The sequence below is a fragment of the Pseudopodoces humilis genome, chromosome 1 (genome assembly GCF_049639895.1).
Source record: "Pseudopodoces humilis isolate 2021_Gansu_Grassland_sample_001 chromosome 1, ASM4963989v1, whole genome shotgun sequence".
NCBI lineage: Eukaryota > Metazoa > Chordata > Aves > Passeriformes > Paridae > Pseudopodoces > Pseudopodoces humilis.
The window spans coordinates 135,015,602-135,038,755 of NC_142200.1; the positions used below are offsets into that span (position 1 = coordinate 135,015,602).

The 23,154-nt window shown below is 37.6% G+C and overlaps 1 protein-coding gene across 7 annotated transcripts in view; it reads right to left on the reverse strand.

The window, feature by feature from the left end:
* ARHGAP21 (Rho GTPase activating protein 21) overlaps positions 1 to 23,154 on the reverse strand; it is a 113,995-nt gene that overhangs the window by 76,133 nt on the left and 14,708 nt on the right. The window contains exon 1 of one of the 7 annotated variants that reach the window (XM_014248603.2): positions 4,824 to 4,948. The exons of the other annotated variants lie outside the window; for them this stretch is intronic. Within the exon in view, the coding sequence (XP_014104078.1) occupies positions 4,824 to 4,907 (84 nt within the window). The 5' untranslated portion in view covers positions 4,908 to 4,948. Of the gene's footprint in view, positions 1 to 4,823; positions 4,949 to 23,154 lie in introns of those variants that run through there. 7 annotated transcript variants of the gene reach the window in all.

The following is a 23,154-nucleotide window of genomic DNA, read 5'->3' on the forward strand; positions in this document are numbered from 1 at the left end:
AAAGCGTTCTAATACAGTGACTTATTAATAAACTCCTGCAAACTCACCACTTATAAACAATCCTGGTCCTGCATTTCAAGACATTTAATTTCAACATTCTATATAATGTGCAAATCAACATACTCTTATGTTTCAAAGGTCTAAACTTGGAAGTGAAAAGGCTTGTCCATTGCAAAGCAAAATAAAATAAAATTAGCATACACAGATGAAAAACCACATATCCAAACACCCAAACTGAATTGTGACCAACCTCTAATCTGTAATCTATTGTGCATATATAACAGAGGAAAAAAAGCAGCATTTTCAGTGAGAAACTTCTTTTACAAAGATACAATGCACAGGAAAATGCTTAAAGAAGGTGTGTGACATCATTAACCTGAAAAAAATATATCTTTATGCCCAGAGATGTCACCAAGAGGATAAAGAGGAGAAAGTTGTTCACAGGATTTTTAGTTTAACTGCAAATCCAAAAGCTTCTGAACGCTGACTTATGACAGGATCATATGTGACCTGCTTGTATCTCCTCACCATTTGCATTGCATATGTCAGTAAGAATGGTTGATACAGGTAAATAAATCTACACTTGTTTCTCTGTCTGGAGGCTGGAGCAGAGAGAGAGAGAAGAAATTATTTTAACACTAATCTATTTGCTTATTTAAGAACTACTTTTCTTTGCATGCCTATTATTGTGGCTCAAATTGCTCACAGTTGCCAAGTTATTTCCCTGTACTTCTGGACATTACAAAATGTTTCTCCAGCAACGTGAATTTCCACAATGAGTTAAGTCACCAGCTGTTTCATGAAATGATTTTACGCTTTTTGCTTAAACTGAAAACAGCACACCCTGCACTGCTTCCAAGACAGATTTTTATCATATTGCCTCCCTCCCTCTCCAAGGCAGCAGATGAACAGAAGTAAGAGCACAGTACGATAACAAATATCACGTTTCAAAATCATTATCAGCTTCAAATATCTCAGAAGAAATATAGACACCTTTGTTATTTCATCCTCCAAGTGACACACTTGGAAAACTGAAAAGCATTTTTAATGTCAATTGAGATTCTCTGGAGGAGGAGAAATAGCTGCAGTGCAGCAGCTGCTGCAGTACTGCTGCATTCTGGGGCTCGAGCGATGGTGATGCGAGAGCCGGGCTTGCACCACAACATTGCATTCTCACACGCTGCCTGCAATAATGAACTCCAGCTAAAAGAATAGAAATCAGACACCTTTCCTGCTAGGTCACCACGTAACAACAAATCTTCATGTATAACAAAATAGTCTTTGATAAGAAGGTTTCTCCAAGACCAACAACTACAATGATGAGGCCCACCCTATGCAGTGAAATTTGAACAACTGCAAGTTTACAGAGCTTGCAAAATACTTACCCTTGGCTGAAAACTCCAAGATTTAAGTAGTTACATGGCTGAAAGAACATCATCATTATTTTTAGAGGCTAGAGTACAGCAATAAGATTAAAAAAAACCTGATGCAGTTCATCAAAGAACTAGTGAGAGCAGGACATGAGAAGATCTGATCTGCTCACCTTAAACTAACTGCTCAAACAAACTAACTGAGAAGTCTGCTCAGGGCACAGAGCTGACCTATGCTCTATGCTGGTAAGAAGACAACCTACACTCAATTTGTGGTCTACTGTTTCCAATCTAACACATGAAAGAAAGGCATTTGTGATAAAAGGAGGGAAAAAACCCAAAACCACTTCATCACCTACTTTATATTACCTACCAGTATTTCTTCCAACCATCTGAAGCAGTGGTATTTATTGTTTTAGGCATACTTGCTCCACTGCATTTCATCATGGCCACAAGGTCAACTGACATACCAGGCATCTCCAGAGTCTGCTCATGTGCTGGAGGCTCACAAAGGACATCCTTACAAGGACAAAGGGAGCAGCTCCAATTACATCTTACTGAAGATTAGCCTAGTTCATATGTTACTGAGGAAAAACATTACCTAGCTCTTCCACGTATTCATTGAGGAACTCCTCTTGGACCACAGCTAGCATGCTAAGTTATGATTCCAAGACTACAACTACATAAATTGCCTTAACTTTTTACGGCACTCTCACCCTCTCTCTCTTTCTTCTTTAAGAAAAAACACTAAAAATTCCTTCTTTACTAAGACATACTTTTTACCTACTACTCTGCTTCACTAACTCTACATTTGCAGTCATGCTGAAGTTCTGAATTGCCAGTAAGACTCTTACACTTGAATATACCCCATGTTCCACAAGCCAGCTGTCACACACAGCACATGCAAGAAGCAAGACACTTTGGTACTTTGCAATAACTCACTTTAAGAAATATTTTTAACACAGGTAGTGCAGTTCTCCCATGAACAAAATGCAAATGATGAAAAACTGCAAGCAATCAAGTTTATTGTCACTGAAGGCTTGTGAGTAATTATTTATGGATCACCATGTGATCCATCAGCCATCAATCACATCCAATGCTTGGACTAAAAACTGTAACTCACTGATGCCAACAGAACTTCACTGATTTACATCAAGAATAACCGAATTTTAAGGGGTTTTGTTTAAGTATGAAACATTGCAGATCATTTGAAAACACTCTAATACACACAACAGCTTGCTGTATCAGAGTGCAAAGGGGGACTGTGTCCAGCCATAGTAACTTTAATGTCATATGAAAATACTTTTTCTAAAATTTAAGCCACCATGATAGACAGAAGAAAATATCCCTGCTATCTCATACTTGCTTGCTTCCCGTTTTAAAAAATAAGCTTTGGGAAATACATGCTGCAGTGCCAAGGGAGTGGGTGGTGAACAATAAAAACAAAAGAAATCCTCAGAATCACCACAGCCTAATTTGAGATATTATTAGTGACACAGACTTCAGAAGTCACACATCTGCTTTCTCACCAGCAGCCTGCTTGGGCTCTGTGAGGTGGGAAAGGTGGAGAGCAGCACTGCTATGTGGAGCAGTGTGCACCTCTCCCCACGCCTAGCAGCTTGAACTTCTGCCATGGCACATCAATGCAGCAGGAACAGAGCAGCTGTGCTGTAATATCCCATAAATTAACTTCCAGCTTCATTTCAAAGAAAAGTATCAGCAGCAGTTTATGAAATTGTATAGTTTACAGAGCCTGGACTTCAGTTAAAGTAAACAAAACAACCCCACACACACATAACTGCATAGTCTACGTAATGAAATCTAGCAAGACCAAACAGTTCTGCAACATTACTACCTCAAACATGCAATTATGTCAGGGTATGATGATCTAAAGCTTGTTTCTTCTTTCCATACTGGTAAGAAACAGTTATTAGATTATATGAACCCTGTTCTGCATCAGGGTGAGGGGGTTTTGGTGGTTTTTGTTTGTTTGGGGGTTTTTTGTTTGTTTGTTTTTTGTTTGGATTTGATTGGAGAGGTTTTTTTGGAGGAGGAAGTGTTTGGAATTTGGCTTTGGGGTGGGGGATAGTATTTTGGGTTTTTTAAAGCCTTTCACATCAATATGCTCAAAAACCAGTTCTCTTTTCCCTTCCCTCTAGTTACATCAAATGCACTTTAAAACTTTGCAGGACTGCCCACATACTAAGACTTTTCTTATTTCTCCTTGATTCTTGTGAAACATGGGAAGCAATTGTCATATTGCATTTGACTGGATAGGTGAATTCTAACACATATACAAGAGAACTGGATCAAACAGTTGGGTATCTGTAAAAATTGAAAGTTTAAGAGAATGTATCATGTTTCCTCTGTTTTTTCAAATTCAACAGAAGATATTTTTTATTTGCCACATCATCTAGATCACTTGCAAAACCCAGGCACAATCAATCAGCTTTTGCACCATTAACAAAAGAAGTAAAATAATACCCACAAACAAACAAAAACCAAAAGCAAACCACACCACCATCACCCAGCAGCATATTTTCCTGATTAACAAGCTTCAGTAAAGACACGACATACAGGGGTTGTAAGCATTTTTAAATGGTAGATTATTTCAAAGGACCTCTATGTATAGTAGTAAAAACTTCTGAATCACCTATCTCTAGTAACGGTACTGAATCCACAACTTTATAAGGAGTGTTTACCTTCTCCTTACATCAAATAAAAATTCAATAAATTTTCTTCTGAATGTTACATGAGAAATACAGGTATTATCTAGAGTAACTTTGAAGTAGTATTACAACTGCATATACTATTTAAATTACTTATTTAAAAACCTTTAGCAAGTGGATTCTATTTTGAAACATTTTAATTCAGCATCCATGCAACTTTTTTCGTTTGGCTTTTTCCCCATCCGGTTCTACAGCAAGGTAGTGAATTAGAATTATATCTGTCCATATTAAGAACTGAATAACAACCTTTGATTTATTTGATCCTGTATATTAAAAAAAAAAAATTAACAACCTCCCCCTCACACTTTTTAAAATCCTATACATGATCAAGTACTTTGAAATAGCCACGATGTTCGGTTTTTTTAAAGCAGGAAAACTAATCAGCTTTATGTTTATTAACAACTCAGCTTGTCTTGGCACATATCCCCCTTCCTGTATGTGATATTTACCTTTTTGTGCAATTCATTAAACAAAACCCCTCAAAGCATAATCTAAAGAGAACAAACTAAAGTACTCAAAGTGTTAAAAAAAGCCATTATATAGTCAAACTATGCTTTGTATGCTTTTTAACTCTAGAAAACTCCTTGGTAAATATCAGCATTTCTAATATTTCATCCTCAGTAAGACTGGGGGTGGGGAGAAGAGATCAACCAGAGCCTTTTTGTTCTCCCCTTATACTAAATTATATAATCACCTTCTATGTAAGGATAAGCAAACAACAAACCTGATCGCTCCATGCACAGTACAGGTTACATATGAAACTCCAGTTGTGATTGATCATGCAGTCCAAAATCCTGAACTGGGCCATTGCTGTAGTGCAGAGCGCTGCTGTGCTCTGACTCAGCTTTTGTCCGGGTGATCCTCGAGGATATGAGAGCTATGCAGCAACGACATTCAGGAACAAGGACTTTCCTTCCTGTTCAGTGTCCCTTCCCACCCCAACTATGTGTCAAGTCAACAAGATAAATTGACAGAATTGCATAACATTCTTCAAAATAATACTTCCGAAGCTGACAAATTATGCATTCTTAGGAATATATGGGAAATAAGAACATCCTAAGAAACCACAATAAAGCAAACAGAAATGCACTCTCAAACAGCACCTGCTCTTTTCCCTACCCCCCCTCATTTTTGCTCCTCTTGAAATCACTCTAAATATAAACCATTTAGTGTCATAATTGGTATCATATGAATCTTAAAACTTCCTTAGGCACAGCTGCAATGGTGGCTCACCAAATTGTACATGAGATTCAAAAGCTCAGGATGCTTCTTTTAAAACAGCACAATACAGCAACTTTTCAAAGTTAGGGAAACATCACAGTGTTCATAAAAATTATATACATTTATCTATTTTGTACTCTTAAACTGCAGACTTCTCTTCAAACCTGTAGAAGTACTGTTAGCATTGCACAGAAATGCTGGCAGCCATCTGTTAATAAAGGATGACAATCCTATAGGTCGGGGCTGCAACACCAGAGGGATCCTGAGAAACTGAAGAAATACTGGAAAAGTTCCTTCCTTTCTTCATGTATTCCATTTTTGCAATCTGCAAACAACAATCCTATTTTAGCATGAACCTCACTTACGGTATCCTGACTGCTTACCTAATATTCTCATTTCAAAGTGACACTCAAACACAGGAAATGAGTTTCTGCAGAAACACATTTTATCTGGTGACTACACGAACTATTAGACTAGTCACAGAACCAACTTAGAATAACCTGCAGTTTAAATTATACAATTATCTAGCAACTCCACAAGATGCAAGAGACAGAAAACTGTCTTGGGAAAAGAAGAAGGGAAGGGAACAAGTAGCCAATTCACCCTTTGGTTCAGCAATGGCCAAATGACTGAAAGTACTTCAAATGTCAAAGAAAATGTGTGTCATAAAAGCAGTCTGGAAACAAAACAAACTCGTACATGACAGACAAATGGTGTGGCCAAAGAGCAGCTCTAACTTTGAGACAGTTATACAAATAAAGCCTCATTTGTTTTAACCAAAACAAATAAAAAAATCTTGTTCCAATTTCTCATCTGAAGGACCCTGGAAATTAATACCGGAGTCCAAGCCAACCTCTTCCCTTCTTGCCAATGTGAATAGTCTGAAAACTTCCAAGACCCTGCTGTGTACAAAAAAAATAAATCTATTCTGGTTAATTTTTTAAGATATATATGGCAGGAGATTCTCTATTATCTTTATACCACCTAATTGTGCAAAAGAGAGAACAGCAGTACCAGTGCAACACGGCACAAAATGAATGTGTTCTCAGGTGAAAAAAAAGAACAGTAACATCTCAAGTTAGTCTGTAATGAAGCAGGCAGGGCTGACATGACATGTGGCTAGAAGAAATGTCCTGCTTAGCAACTATTACTAGGTGGAACAGATACACTTCCTCACAAGAGACAACTCTCCAAGCTTGAGAAATCTTGGAGAGGATGTCTGGGAAGGTTTTACAGAGCAGGGGGTTATTGCAGAGATGCCAGAGCAGACTGAGGCAGTGAAGCCCCCAGGACAGCAATGCTGAAAGGAGGAAGAACCCGGCACCCTGCAGGACTGGCAGCAGGGATGCTGGCAGAGCATTTGGGGTAGCCTACACATGGCTGGAAAAGCAGCCAGCTGCACATTTGTTGGACTGTGGAAAAATGCTGTCACCAACTAAGTAAGGCAGAGGGAAGAGTGAAAGTAGATCTGGAAAATTAAGAGAAGACTGCTGTTCTATACTAAAATCAACATCAATCAAGTTCTTCTTAAACAGTATTTCAGTACAATTTTGCAGTGATTGGTTTTACTGTCGATCATCTACTTTTAGATTAATCAAACATCACTCCATATTTATCTCCTATGAAGTACTCAACCTCCTAATCAAGTATTCAACATACTGTATTAGAAATCTCTTACAGTACAGTTCTGTTATTATTAAACAAACAGCAGTTACAACTCAGAATCAAATTTGTGTAAATCTTTCCATGAAGTCAGCAGCCATTACTTACCCATTACTTTCCATTCATTTTCAAATCTGTTTCAAGGAAATCCTAAACCCATTTTTTATCTCCTACAATCTGGACAGTGCTTATACACCACTGCAGTTTATGCAGAAATGTCTAAATACTGCAGATAAAAAAAAAAATAAATAGCAATACAGAGCAGTAGGAGAACATTTTCAGAAACAGTCTTGGCCTGTCAGCTGCTGCCAAAGGTCAGTATCAAAATGCTTGTAAATTCCAGTAGGCACAAGAATGAGCTGAGGAAAAAAGCTGTTTCAAGCTTGAATCTTTACTGAGGTGCCTCAGCTAAAAGGAGTTCACAGACTCCAGCAGGAACAGCATCTTCAACAGCAAACTGCAATTATTACTTAAAATGGACAGTCTCAAACTTTTTCTCCAAGTCAGTCTTTGTACTTGTAAATTTGAATCTGCTGTTACTGAAAACTGCTCCTGATCATCATCAGCTAGCTTAACAATTGCCCTCATTTACAAGGTATGCCCTCGTTTACTTCCTGGTATGATGTTAAACCCAATTCCACTAGTTCAGCACTCCCCTGTTCTAACCTTATTTTCTTTACTGTTGACATGTTTTTTCGGGAGATTGTTTTTACTCCTAAGCATAGTTCCTGTGTTTCACATACATCAACATTAGCCAGCACCAAAGGACTCACTGTCCAGAGACAATTTGAGTCCAACATTCAATTGCCCAGAGAGTTCCTTATCATACACTGAGCTTTGACTGAGAAACAGATGATGATGACATTCAGTTTTGAAGTTCTACTGCTGGTCAGCTTTCCACCTCTTTAAATAATGAAGGGACCACCTAGAATTCTGAGAACACAATGAAGTTGAACCACAATTATGCTATTTATTAAATAAAAAATAAAAAGCCTATCCAATGTCCTCTCACATCTGTTGCCAAGTTCAGTGTTCTCTCCTACTGTTAAAAACCATGTTTAAGATCTCAATATTTTGACGTAACTAAACTAAGAACAGTTCATAAACAACTTCCTCAGCTCTTTCAGAAATCTCCTTTGTATGCAGATTCTAGAAGGTTAAAAAGGAACAGTAGAAAAGAGGCACAACTTCCCTAAAATTGTGCCCCTCAAGTATCTACACTTTTCTCTAAAAACTGCAGTGAGCTTTCTGAAACAGAAACAGCTTATACTCGCAAAAAGGAAGGTCTTCCATTTCCCTAAAACTCCAGATACTTTTTCTATATGAGTAAATAAGCAAACCATACACAAGGGTCAGCTCATCAGCAGCGCACGGTGAAGCATGTTCCAGAAAGATGCTGTGCAACAGTTCTTTGAAAGGGTGAATCTTGTACCAACAAAGTGTAGACTGACAATGATGATGGTGAAGCTCTGGTGGAAATCTGGGGGGGTTTTAGGAACTGAAATTGAGAAGTGCACAAGAACAAAAAAGGAGAAATGTGTCTGAAGAAAAGGTGTTTTCACTGCTCAGGTCACAAAGACTAACAAGGAGAAAAGTTGCTACAAACCAAGTCAACAGCAGGAAGAGGTTGAAATATGATTCCATTCTGAGTTCTTTCCTATCATTGAAATTGTTACAAAAAAACCTATGAACATTAAAAAAAAAAAAAAGTAAGAAACAGTAAATACAAAAACCATCTCTCTCCATAGTGGAAAAAAAGGTATCTGGAGTGTTTTCTTCCCTCTGTAAGAACTCCTTTCTAAGATGTAACACAGTTCATAGAATTAGAAACACAAGACAACCCTAAGGGGAAAAAATGCAGGGCACAAGAGATGGCACAGTACCATTTCAGGCTGTTTAACACATGCATACCCATCTGACACAATTATACTGATATTTTAATCCAAAACCTGAGAAACTAAGAAAGCACACAAGACACATCACTTTTCCTTCAGAAACTAAAGGCAAAAGAAAATAACTGAGATTAGCATATCTGTCATTTTTCTTCTGCATAAATGCAACTTGCATTTTATCAATGTGTAAGCTCATTAGATTACTTCAACAATGTATTTTATGATGCATTTTGTAAACACACCATTCCATCACCCCACAAAAAAATTCACAATATCTAAATCACATAAAGAGAGTTGCTCTAGTAATTGTTTTAAAAACTCATGCAATAAAGTACTCATCACTTTGGCTGCCTAATTCTTCAAAAATTTTCCTGCATCCACTCTCAAGACAATTTCACCATCATGTTTGCTTCCAAGAAGGACATGTGATAGCACGATTGATCTGTCACGTGTCAAGTTTGTGTCACAACATAGAAAAGTTCTTTTCTCTTGAGCAATCAGTTCAGTTCACCAGTTAAGCTCAAGTAGTGCCCACTTCCTTGGATTTTAGCCGTAGTTATTTTCAGTAGACTAGTTCTGTGTTTCCTTTCTTTAACCAACTTCTAGCACTTCCTTTTCTTTATCTGACATATACAGCCACAGATCTCTCTGTTTCAGAAAACAATCAACGTCCAAACAAAACCTAACTTTTTACTAGCTTTAGCTATAGGAAAGTGTCCTTCTGCATGTTATCCCATAAAAATGAATATACTGGATATAAAACAGGATCTGATTCCTCAAACTGCACTCTAGTAAAGCAGCTGGCAATCTTTAGAAACTGGAAGCAAGTTTTTAATACTCTATTTAAGAAATGCACAGCCAAGTTTAGTAGGGACGGTGTAAGAAATAAAAGTTATGTCTACTCTTATGCAAAGTATACTTCTGTCACACCATTAAACACTTGGTAACATTTATGGTGTTAATGAGATCAAACTTCTGAGAACACGTAAGTTTACTGAAGCTATCATCACTGCTACCTACTCAGTGTCTCCCAAGAGCTGATCACTTGCTTTCCACCTGCAAGTTCCTGGATGGCAAAGGTACTGCTCTTGTGGAAATTCCTGTTTATTTAATCCAGCGTCCACATAACTATACCAGTTTTGTTTCAGTGTCCACTTACTCTATTGTTAGTTTTTCATGTCAGCAGAAGATGAAAACACCAAAATCTAGCAAAAATTTTACAAAAGTCTATTTGTAAAGTGCATTTTAGATCACATTAGTATTATTCACCTGGTTACTTTACATCATCATGTCTAAGACAAAATGCAATGTTACTTAATTTGAAATTTCTCTACTTGGTAATTTTTCATGTCTGAGCAAAACATGGAAAAAAACTACTGCAATGCTTATTCCATAATGTACCACCCCCCCACCACTTACTTATCCCCAGGAAAACAACTGTAAGATACATTTTATGTACCAAATTTTACAGTACTACCTGTTTCTTGATTACATCTGAATCTCTAGAAGACAGTGTACACACCAGCAACGATGCAGCCATGATCAGGTTAGAAAGTAGGCAGGATTTCTTTTCTTTTTTGTTTTTTCTTTTACCCTCAGGAATGATGGTAAAAGCATCCAAATTAAATCACATCAAATGTAACGGCTTTGGACAGCACACACATGTTCTTTTGCAGAAGGCTTTTCACTTACAGTGTTAGTGATGCTGTCTGAACACACATGGGTTTACAACTGGCTTGAGCACCACCACAGGAAGAATCCTAACAGGGACTTCCTGTTGTCTTCTTCACTACACTGTAGTGCCATGTGATCAGCTTGGCTGTTTCTGATCCCAGCACAAAGCCAGAACTAAGTTACTTGCCTGCTTAAGACTGGGCTTCAGAATTCTAAAATTTCCCTTGTAATAAAACAGAACCCCTACACACATTAATGCCTATAGTAACACAAAGGAAAATACAGGAAAATATAGTGATAACTCTGGTGATCACAGAGAAAATCCTTTCCATTTATTGGGACATTTATTTAGACAGCAAATCTATTATAATACAGTTATTCTTCTCAAAAATCTAGCAATCTCTAAATACAAGGCTAGGATAAAGCTAACCAGCAACTGTGACGACACTGAAGCACCTTCACTTACAGCCCAATACCCTCTTATTGAGACCAGAGGGTGCTCACATGGCTGAACTGTTTCTGTACAGAGAACTGCTTTCCTGAAAGACAATCCCAGAAAGCAGCACCCATTTCACTCCAGACACAGTGCCAGCCTGACCAGAACACAGACATATTCCTGCTTTCTCTGCATTCATTCTGCAAGAAGAGAACCAGAATTATAAATTATTACTGTTGGTAAACACAAGAACTATTAAGACATTTTCAATAAAATCCTCCTATTTCTGTTAGAGCAGTAGGTTCTCGGTACTTGACAACATGGTCTACTTCAAAGCACAAATCTGATATATAGAGAATAACAACAAACCCTCCTTCCAACACCAAGTACAAATTCTGAAGTTAACATAGCCTCACAACTGGCAATCAGGACAGCTGAGCTCTTCCTGAAGCCAGCTAAAATAAGAAAATAAAATCTTCATTAAAATAAAATTACTAGAGCATGTATGAAGCAATTCAAGTTTATCAGCTAGCAAAATAATCACATTTGCTTCCTCTGCATTCCTTTTCCCTCAGCTGGAAGGCAGTCCACCAGTGGAACATGAAAGGGACCGTACCAAGCTCTCAGTCAGAAAGGTAAGCTCCAACTTCAGAAAGCAGAAGGCTAATCTCAATTACAGTTAAAAATTTCCTAACATTCATTTCACTTAACTAGTTCATTGACTGAACTGACAACCAAAAAAGAAACACAGAAAATCAGTTTTGGTATGCTGGAAGACATATTACGTAGTATTACCGATCTTATTTTTCATAGAACATCTTTATTTCACCATTCTTAACATACAGGGTTTTTATCCATTAATAATGAAAATATGTTTTTATTAAATGATAATTTACCCTTACAGATTGGCAACCTCTATAATTTTAAACTTTACCATCTGCACTATCAGAGTCAAAAAGCTTCAAACTCAGCACTAGTTCTTCAAGGTGTTAGACTTCAGAATGACATAATATGAGTTTCTTTTAGAATTGCTCTCCCAAAATTCAAATAATGATCAGTCATTGTACATAGGTCCTAAAAATCCTAAAAAAAAACTTGTAAGTGAACATTTATTCCTTAATACCTCCCTGAAGGTTTCCCACAGCAGCAAGAACCCTAAGCTCCTAGAGCACTCTTGTTTAAGGCTGCTGCACTCCAGCTGGCTAGGCCCATGATGCTGAACACTCCTTGGCCACTTTACCTTCACACCAAGAGAGATCTCAGAGTACCTTTCACAGGAGCCTTTCCAAAAGCCTTTGTCCTGTTCCCACCTATGGTCTCAAATATAAGGTTGAATAGAACTCCCACATTGTTAATGCTATGCAAATGCTACAGAGGAAGGTGCCATGTAAAATCATTATTTACACAGAATTACTCAGTGCAGTCTGGAGTCCTTTGTCAGCACATTTTTTCCTGCAGATGCATGGGCATAGACTCTAAGATATTGGATTACTAAGGAGCAATGTTCTTCACACTTGCACTTCTCCTTTCCTTTTGTACAAGGATATAGTGTAAATATACCAGCTAACATATGCTACAAATAAAGCAACTCCGGTATAAGTTTTCAAATCTGTCAGGCAATTTGTTGTATTGATTACAGGCAACATAATGCAGTACAGAGAAGTCCTGTCACACTCAAGCTACAGAACCCAGCAGAGAAACAAGTATCACCACTTGTCACTCCAATGAGAAGAAGAGTTAAATAAAAACAGCTTGTTAACTAATACAGTTTGATGACTTATGCCTATCTTTCTCTTCTGACTGTCCCCGAATTTTACTGACTTGCACAGTGCCAGAGGCTTGTCTAGAACTTTAATGAAGCTTTTGTTCCTTTTAATGAAGATGAGATACCTCAAACTAACAACAAAATCAAACACCCCTGTTCCCTGTACATCAAGTTTACAAATAAAGTTTTAGTTTAGAACCTATAACCATGCTTCCAATATGCTGCGTTTTCAGAGGCTTAAACTCTGGTCTTTTTAAAAAAAAACTCAAAGATTAATCTCTAATATCTAGTAATCTCTCTAAGCAATTTAAGTAACTTGAAGAGGTTCAAAAATTCAGATTTTTCCTTCATTTTTTCCATATTTTTTCTATTAGGAGCAAGCCCAGTTTTGCATGAACAGTGTTATCAGATCACAAGTGACACAATCTGAAACTAACTTTCATGACTTCCGTTCTTTTTTGTTTTAAAAAATATGTGGATTTGATCAAAGCTCTTCCCCACCATTGTGCAAATTTCCATCTCTTCTCTAAAGTCTTCATTCATCCAAAGGTAGATTTACTTGGAAGAAAATACTCTTTAAAACAAGTTAACAAATTTTCCAGGAAGCTTTGGAATTCTAAGGCAGCTTAAAGTGTATTTCAGAAACAAACATATCAAGCTGTTACATGAGTAGTAGAACTGACTTTGGTCTCATACATCTTGTAACTCCCCCTCATCTTCTTTCATCCTGTCAGATCTCCTGTAAGGGAAAGAATGGTTTTTGGCAGTCACACATGTGCTGACTGACTGGCCACAACAGCTCCCCCATCTCACCTTCAGTGAGAAGCATGACTGGGGCTTCTCTTCCATCTACCTACTGAGTGACTCTAAATTTCCAGGCACTTTGTTATTCTCTGAGACCTTCTTCCTGCCTTGAAATTTGACCAAAATTGGCCAGGGACCTCAAGAGCAACTGCAGAGCAACTAACAGATGGACAGACTGATGCCGTGAACAAAATAAATCAGATTCAAGAATTTTTACTTCTTCACTTCATTACATCACTTGCTACTGACACTATCTTTTGCCTGAAGAAAACGAGCCTTGCATTTTCACCTGTACTGCCTAATGCTAATTTAGCATGCAATTATCCTACAGAAACGATATTATGATCTTGTTATCAAAAGTAAAAGAAGAAACTTGCAGAACTATAAGGTAGTACATTTCAATCTTATATACATTCTTTAGGAAAAAAATAATGCAACTGAAAATTATGACATTAGCCATATTCTTGACAAAAAATAATATGAGCACAGGTAGAACAATAAACTTTTTTTTCTGATCAATATACATTTTCCAACAGATTAAACTGTATTTTCCTCATTTTCTGTCTGTCTGTAGAGCTAAAGCTTTTTTTTTCTAGGGAGCAAGAGTTCAAATTCACAAAATACAGGCAGAGCGAAAGTAGCATTGCATTTCTCTTTACAGGGTCCAGCTCCAGGTCTAAGCATCTTGTAAGGAAATTCAGAACAGTGAACTACAGACCACACAGATGCTAAATGCAGCATTATGTTGAAGAAAGGTGTACATCCAAAATCCCACTTTTTACAGTTCAGACAATGAAATGTATTTTCAGATGCAATGTGAAAAGCACTATGTAAAATTACTGCAATGCACATCTAAAGGATCAAAGGTGTAGAGAAGCCAGGTGTCTGAATTTGTCTGTATGTAACAGGCAAATTACCTGTGGCATGAAAGAGACTTGATACGATACTTAATAATTTTTCCATACAATGGAATTTAAAACCTTTCTATTTCTTAACCACAGCATAAAAGCAACTTTTATGATAAAAAAACACAGTATGCAAAACACTACTGGCAAAGACCTGTTTTTCATCAACTAGAAGCACTGCCCCATTACATTTAGAGAGGAAGTCAATAGCTTCACCCTCTGGCCTCAACATTTCAATTACACTGTGAACCCAGGGTAATTTTTAGTGCTTACCACTAAAGGGAAATACACTGATTGCAAAAAACCACAGAACTCAACACATGTAGCTCCGCAGGGATGGTATCTAAGTAGATCTTAGTAACGATGTGTCGCTTAAAATTATGGTCCTAAACCTCACTATGCTGGTGGCACAATTCATCATTCCAAAATTCTTAGGAAAAAAGTCAGGGTATCCTCTGAAAGGTTTAAAGAGAATGTTTGCTTCCCTAAATGCAGGAAGCATTTCAAAAATCAGAAGTTTTACTCATATTAGCACATTACCATTCATCAGCACAAAAAATCCAATTAATAAGCAAGTTTCACTTTCCAAATGATCTCTCAAACCTACATGACATTTCTAGAAGTGATGGGCTTGGCCAGCCTAACAGCTTACTGCTTGCCACTTCAGTGAACCATTTCAGCCAGAGACTCCTAAGAATGCCACTAGAAGTTGCAGCCAGGCCTCAGAGGAGATTGGAGAAAAACTTCCTATGAACTAGAAGGAACTGGTTGCTGAGAAATATTATCTTTGCTCAATTTGTAACAGAAAATGAATAAATAAAAAGCCTCATCTGAAGCTAATTCTAGAAACAAGGACTTACTGTGATTCAGTCAGTAGGGAGTGGAGATATATTTCCTTAATTTCTAACCCAATAAAATAATTCAGTTTTCTATATAGGAGAAAACTGTGCAAAATGTCTTTTTTTTAGCTTACAAATATTTTGGGGTGTTTACTATTAATGAAAGGGTATAAGCAGAGCCACACCAGAACTCTGGCCAATAGGGCTCCATCCCACCAAGTCGACAGCTACAAGCCTATCTCCAATCCTGTACACAAATAGTCACATAACTATCAGAAATCAGTAACATCCACTGATCTCACTAATAAATACAGGCCAAGCAAGGTAGCTGTGATACAGTGGCCTAAATCATAACTCCACCATTTCCTTCAGATTCATCAGTCCTAGAAGCACACTGATCAATCTTTTCTACTGCTTATTCCCAAGATCTTGGCAGAGAATTATTTACACCAAGAAGTTAAAGTAGGTTCCCAAGAAGTGATTTTAAAACACAGTCTCTGGAACTCCCCAATGTAAGGATAAAGTATGAAAGAAAACTCTGGAAAGCAAATCTGTACCTTCATTTTTCCTGAGCACTGAACCTGAATAAAGCTGTTAATACAGGATACACATAAACAAAACACTCCAAACAAAGTAAACCTGATTCCCATTTTCTTTACCAAAATTTCATCCTCCGAAGTTAGGCAATAAAGAGGAACTGTAAATTTGATGTAATCAACACCCTAGTAAACTCTGGATGATGAAATGCCACATCCTCTGCAGTCATCTCATTGAAGTTCTTGAGACAGGCCTAAAACCAAGACCCATCATCTGTTTTTTTATTTATCCTTAAAACACCTTTATCTCTAAAACAGACTAGTCCAAACTAGTACACTTTTACTGAGCTTTACTTTATAATGAAAACATAATCTTCACAAGGTATTATACAGGCAGGCCTCAAGGGGGGAAAAAAAATAAAAGGAAAAAAAGCCCCACACCAGTGTTTTGCATTGAATATAATTCCAATTTTTTTAAAGACGTCTACAGGCCCAGGCAGGTGTCCTTTTCTTCACATAACTATATTAAGAAACACCTAATTTTTATTAGAAAGGACATGCCAGTAAGACATTTTACAATGCAACAGGCCAAACGGTTTTTTCAAGGAAAAGGGACAAAACCATAGCCCTGGCACTGGAGCCTGCTGATCAAAGGCTACAGAGGTCTCCACACAGTGAAGCCCCAGAAGTCTCCCAAAGAGGAAGGTTCCAGGACCTCTCACAAGCTGTTCTAATGTTTAGCCACCTAAACAGTAATTTTTTTTCTCGTTGCCTTGACCTGAAGCTTCCCTTACCACACCCATTTTGTCATCCCTTCCCTTTCAAGAGGCTGAAGGCCCCATCCAGCTGCCTCCTCAGCTTTCCCTGCCTCGGGTGAGCGAAGCTGGTGTCAGTGGCCTCGTGTCCAGGCAGGCACTCCAGGCCCTGAACGCCTTCCCTCGCTCCAGTCCTCCATGTCCTGCAGCGAGGACGTGCCAAACTCTGGGCATGGTCTTCTGGGAGGAACACAAGGGCAAACAGATTGGGAATGACACCAACACCTTCAGAGGTCACAGAGTACAAATGTTTACAAACATTGTCAACAGTACGGCCAACCAGATACGCTACACAAGCACAGCAACAATTACACCAGCAGCACTACTCGCACTGATACTAATTTTTTTCCCCTTACTGAAGTATTTGAACAACAACCTCCAAAGGTGCAAAATCAGCATGTAATTCCCTGGCCTTTCTTAAGTCTTCTACTCAGTAAAGGAGAAAGTCTTGCTACGCACTGAACAATGGAAAGAAACCCCAGAAACAGAGGAAGTAACAGTTCAGTAGGAAGAGGACAAGGTGAGAAGCGAGAGAGAGGGCATTAAAGTGGTCCTCATTTTTAAGATGCATGTCAGGTGTGATTGACAACATACAAAGGCACACAAAGATTTAACCAAACATGAATAATCTGTCACACATTAAAAACGTACCTCTATATTGAATACTAAGCACAAAGTACATTAATGAGCAACAGATTCCCTGTGTAAAAAAGTTGGATAGAATAAAGGCTCAAGGATTTTTTTATTATTTTTTTAACTGAAAAGTTCAGGGCTACAGTGCAGAACTAATTAAAAAGGTAAAAAATTCTCACTCTAAAGACTCCAAGTAAGTATGGAATAAATGTACTAGCACTTAAAATCTCAAAGAAACTTTCACTAACTAAAGACTGATATAAACAACCTGAGACAGAAATCCAGGTGCACAAACCTAGGATACAGTACATAAACCCACCCGAGCCAGTGTATTCCAATAGACTAAAAAACTGTTCACTCACCAACACATTTTCTGTATGTAAAAACACACCGCATAAAATGTCATCAACAAGTTTGAGACAGTCTGTGAGAGCTATATTCAAAGTCTGAAATTAATGTGCCACTGAAACTTAATGAAATTACCATTTAAAAAACCATACCATTTTAACAAGCAAGTCTTAAATCAATCAGGTATCAGACTTCTGTCAGTACTCAAGGGAGTACTAATATTACAGCCAAAAAATCCTAGGAAACAAGTTCTAGAAAATCACAACATTCAAAAAGAAATTTAAAGAAAAACAAGCATAGTTGATTATGTGGAATAGTGGGAAAAGCAACACACTAGTAGAAACCAAGAAGCAAGCAGGAGGTTTATAAGTGGAAAACTACAGGCTGACTATTGACTATATAACAAACAAACTCACATAAACTAAATTCAGAGTCGCTTATATTTCAGCAAAGTCTACCTTGTGTAAACACAACCTTCTTTCACCCAGCAGCAGGTCTTGATCCTTAACAAAAATTTCACCTTACATCATCTTAAGCTCACAGTATATTTTAGGAATGTATTTTACCAGTCTTGTCCCAAGTGTGAGTACACACAGTGTGACCCATCAATCACGAACTACTGCACATGTGCCAAGCTCCTCATTACATAACTAACAGCAATGAGCCTGTGCAAAAAAATATGGCTCTCTTCTGGAGGCTTTTGCTTTCATTTTTTACTATGTCTGTAAAAGGACAATGTATTTCCTAACCTTGTCTTTCAAGTGAGAAATTATTTAAAAAATCACCATTCAGCAACTTCAGGTCAAATGGCAGAAGCTCCATGACCTGGGTGTGTTTGCATGAAATATCACGTGTCAAACCATGACAGAAGACCTGCACTCCACTAAGATGCAGCAAGACATGAACATAGCACAACTTACCCAAATAACCTTCAACCAGATTTCATAAATGAAACTGACATCAACAGTAACTGAAAATTACTTAACTGCAGGAATGAAAGCTCTTGTTTCAGTTTTATTTAACGATCCTTTTCCAAACCTCTTCACTGCTTTTCTTATTAAATTTATATCCTGGCTTTCAAATTATGTCATATGACAAAACAGATTAATCCTCTAATGAAACTTCCTCTACTCTGCATTTAATTCCCCTGTACAAGCTCCTGGTGAACAGCCTGTAAGGGCTTTACCTTGTACAAGACCAATTCAGAAGGTATTCACAAAAACATATGGAATAAAATATATATTATTTTTTAATAATTTTATTAACATCACAGCAGAACACAAGCAATCCAGTAGGTTTCCAGAACGTGTTAATAGTTCCTTTCTGACACAGGTGACTGAGATTCCAAAAAGGAACAGGCAATCTACTAAACCTCATATTTACAGAAAAGGAAGAATTCTTGGGAGCATGAAGTTCAGGGGCCACCTTGGCTACAGTGATTATGAGCAACAAGGTTCAGGACCCTGAGAGCAGAGAGCAAAGCCATGTAACAGACTCAAAGCCCTGGACTTCCACAGAACAGGACTGCTCAGTGATCAGCTTGGAAGAATTTCAAAGGATGCTGTCCTGGAGAGGAGCCCAAGACAGCTGGTTGATTTTCATGGATCTCCTCCTACAAGCTCAAGAATGGTCCCTACCGGTGTGCAAAGAATCAAGCAAAGGTGGAAGGAGGCCTGCATGGAAAAAAAAGAAGATTCTGACTGAGCTGAAATGTAAAAGGGAGTGTACAAGGATCACAAGCATGATCCAGGTGATCCAGAAGAAACAAAGACACTGTCTAAGCATGCAGTGATAGGGGCTAGGAATGCCAAAGCCCACTTGGACTTCCATCTGGTACGGGACATGAAGGGCAACAAAAAAGGCTTCCAATCGTACAAAGGACAAGAAGGTAGATTTATCAAGAGTAAAACATACTTAATCAGCCTGATGGCCATTTGTAAAGCTGACTGGCTTGGTAGATGAGAGAAGGGCAGCAGGTATTCTTTTACCCTGACATCAGGAGGGTTTTTGACACTGTCTCCTATTATGTTCTTATGGACAAACTAATGAAGTATGGGCCAGATAAAAATGAACAGTGAACTGAACTGGAAATTGAAGGTGTTATGAACAACAGGAAAAGGTCCAGCTGGGAGACCAAGTTGATGGAAATTAGAAGACACACAGGAACAAACTGAAATAGAGGAAATCACATAAAAACATCACCACCCTCACCCTAAATTTTACTATAAGCATAATCCAACACTGAAACATATTGCCAGAAAAGCTGCTGAGTCTCCATGCTTGTGGTCAAAACCAGCCTGGACACCATCTTGGGCAGCCTGCTCCAGTTTTCTGAATTGAATGGTCTTCAGAAGTGCCTTCCAACCTCAATGATTCACTAACACTGTGAAAACTGGTTTTACATCTGTGCCGTATTAGCGAGAATGCATTTTATGGCAGCTACACAAATCTGAGCTGCAGGCAAATCAAGTTCAGACTATTTTTGGTGAAGTGCTACATTCTAGCTCAAATCCCTATCATCCCCTACCTGCTCATGTCCAATACAGTCTGCAATACCACCTGCTAACATGCACATAGGACTTTGAACATAAGCATAGAAGTATATCCACTCCTGCTCTGTCATTCTCATTTAATGTACTGAAACAATGCTGTTCATGTAATTGCCATAATTTTCTAAAACTTTTGGCCTCAGCAACAACATTTACAATTATAACACATTATCACGTGTATATGGAAGGAAGGAGGAAACAAAAGAACAAATTCACCTCAGTATTGCTCTCAGAGGGCCAGAAACGCTCAATTCATAGATCTAACACCAAAGAGACTGCTGCAGGTATAGCAGTGGTTTCCAGCCTCTAGGTAAAATCCTGCAGGTAGCTACAGAAAACAAAACCACACCAGGAAGACAAAATTCTGTTTAAACAGGCAAAGTCTGTTAATACTGGAAGGACACCAGATAAGTATAATTATACTTCAGTCCATGACTTGCCATGGAAAGATGATCAAGAATTTCCTTTAGATTTTTGGGTTTTTTCTTCTTTTTGATTAAATTTACATTTTTTTCATTCACAACTTGTGAATTTAACATTTTTTAAATACACAACTTGACATAATAAAGAGTCCTATCTGCCTGGTTTTGGAGACATACCTACAACATTTTCAAGTTGCAGACGTTCAAAAAGCAGGCCTAATTCTTTACAGATTTCCTTTAAAGAGACAAGCTTTCTCAAACTTTAAATTTAAGCATAAAGGAGTTGTATAAAAAGATAAACTTTTTGTTACTGAAACAAATGTATCTACTTCCACTGTGTTTAGCTTCAATATATGGTTATTTTTACATTCTTCATATTTTCATATTGTGACTTCACATGTAACAGCATGTCAGGTTTTCTACAGCATATATGGTCTTGCACTATACAAAGAACTAGTATTTGTAGGCTTTTTACTCTAATAATTGAAGAAAATGTTAGTTGCTTGGGATACTTTTGCTTAAACCTGACACTCATCTCCCCAACAGAAGGTTTGAAGAAATTATACAATTCAAGTTATTTATTTATATTCTAGCACATAATACAAAAAGCAGTCAGCATTAAAGAACAAAATAGGTACAACTGATTTTCAAAAGAATTAAAGGTTTTTTTCAAAGGATCATTTATTAGAACCATGAATCCAAAGCCTGCTGAAGTCCAGAACCATCTCCAGCTGAAAGGATTTACGCAGTCTATTTATGAAGTATGAATAAATTCAATTTTCCCCCATTTTACTATTTTAAATTAGAACAAATATTTTTTCACTGATTATAAAATAACTTTTATTAACATTAACAAGACATCTTCTGACATATATTTTTTTTATCATTTCAAATCTCCACTTACAAATAAAAAAACAGTCTGGATTTCCATCATTTAAAACAATAAATATAATGGAACTTCTCAGAACTCATTGGAACTCCAAGTACAGAACAATATAATGGAAAAGTAAAGCCTCTACTGCCACTTTGTAACAGCCATTTGTAAATAAGGTAACAGAGACAAACAGGCTTGTGAAATAACATGCACGTAGGCCAGAAAGGCCTTATTAAGCAGTGAGAATAAATTGGAAGGTACTTCTCTAGTGAGTCATTCTAAAATGCACTTAGTGGTATTTCTTTTCCAAATGAGAAGTGTCTTTGCAATAAAGAAATCAAGTTCCACAAGAAACAACTGCCCCATGGGATAAAGAATACAGAGAAAGGACAACCACTGTTCCCCATGCCTTGAGAAGGTTAGCAACACTCAGTTAACTAAGGACATATTCTTGTAATCCCAGATTTCTCACTTACAAAAGTAGGGAAGACTGCAGGCACTTTCCAAGGAATGAAAGCTTAAGGTATCTTGGGTCCTAAGCAGGAAAGAGAAATCTGCCAGACCAGATTATCCAAGCAGGGGAAGTCACCACAGCATTAACTGAATTTAAGGTCAAGTTACTCCCACAGATCCTGGTTTTAATCTCACACATAATGCCTTCCCCCTAACTCATTTGGTAGTATTAATGGTTTGAAATTTTTTAAAAATCCAGTAATTAAAAAAAAAAAAACAACACAAATAAACCACCTCACCTACACAGCAAAACAACACCAAAAAACATACAAAATAATGGCAAACAAAAAAAAAACATGCAAAAACATCATTATTCACTTTTTTGGCACTATCCAAAATAAGATGATTGTGTTGTCTGTGCTTCACCTCCCTCATGGCAGACACAGAATCTAACACAGAAAAAAATTCTGTTTCCAAACTTCAGATTCCCATTGTGAACAGCAAAGAAGCTTATACACAACCATTACATCACTGACACATCATCCAAAATTTAAGCCACTGAATGCCGGCCATGAAATGTATAAAGGTTAACACGCTGAGTGAGTTACAAGGGGAGAAATCTTTTCCCAAAAAAACTCACACCAGGATAGTGTGAAAAACAGGCATCACTGAATTCTTAACTGAATACAAGATTTTTTCCTAAGTTTATCCAAGTCCCTGATTTTAATGAAACAAGGAAAAAATGATTCTCCACAGACAAACTTACCAGTGAGGACTGTTTACCCTGAACACGCCTTGCTGAGTAACTGTCTAATATTACCACTGTCTCTACTAACTCACATTAAATAATTTAGTTTCTCAGTCATGAATCACTGATTACAGGAACAGAAACCATCTTAGCCACAAATGCCTTTTAACACTTTAGATCTAGCTTTAAAATAGTTTTGGAGGGTGGAGGTTATTTGTCTACCCTCCCACAAAAGACAAGAACCCCAACTCAACAAAACTATTTTTGTGGTCATCTCATTTCCCAGTTGTTTAGGCAGTTTACCTTTTTTTTCCTTACCTTCTGGATAACTGATTTTCAGGACTGCTGAAGGGAAGAAGTTTCATTTTGCCAAATGAAGCTGCTCCCTCCAGTCCTTTCCCTATCTGTACATCACCCAGTCCCACCCCTTTGGAGCTATGTAGCTCGCTGCATAGCCTCTGAAAATGCTATTTCCTTCC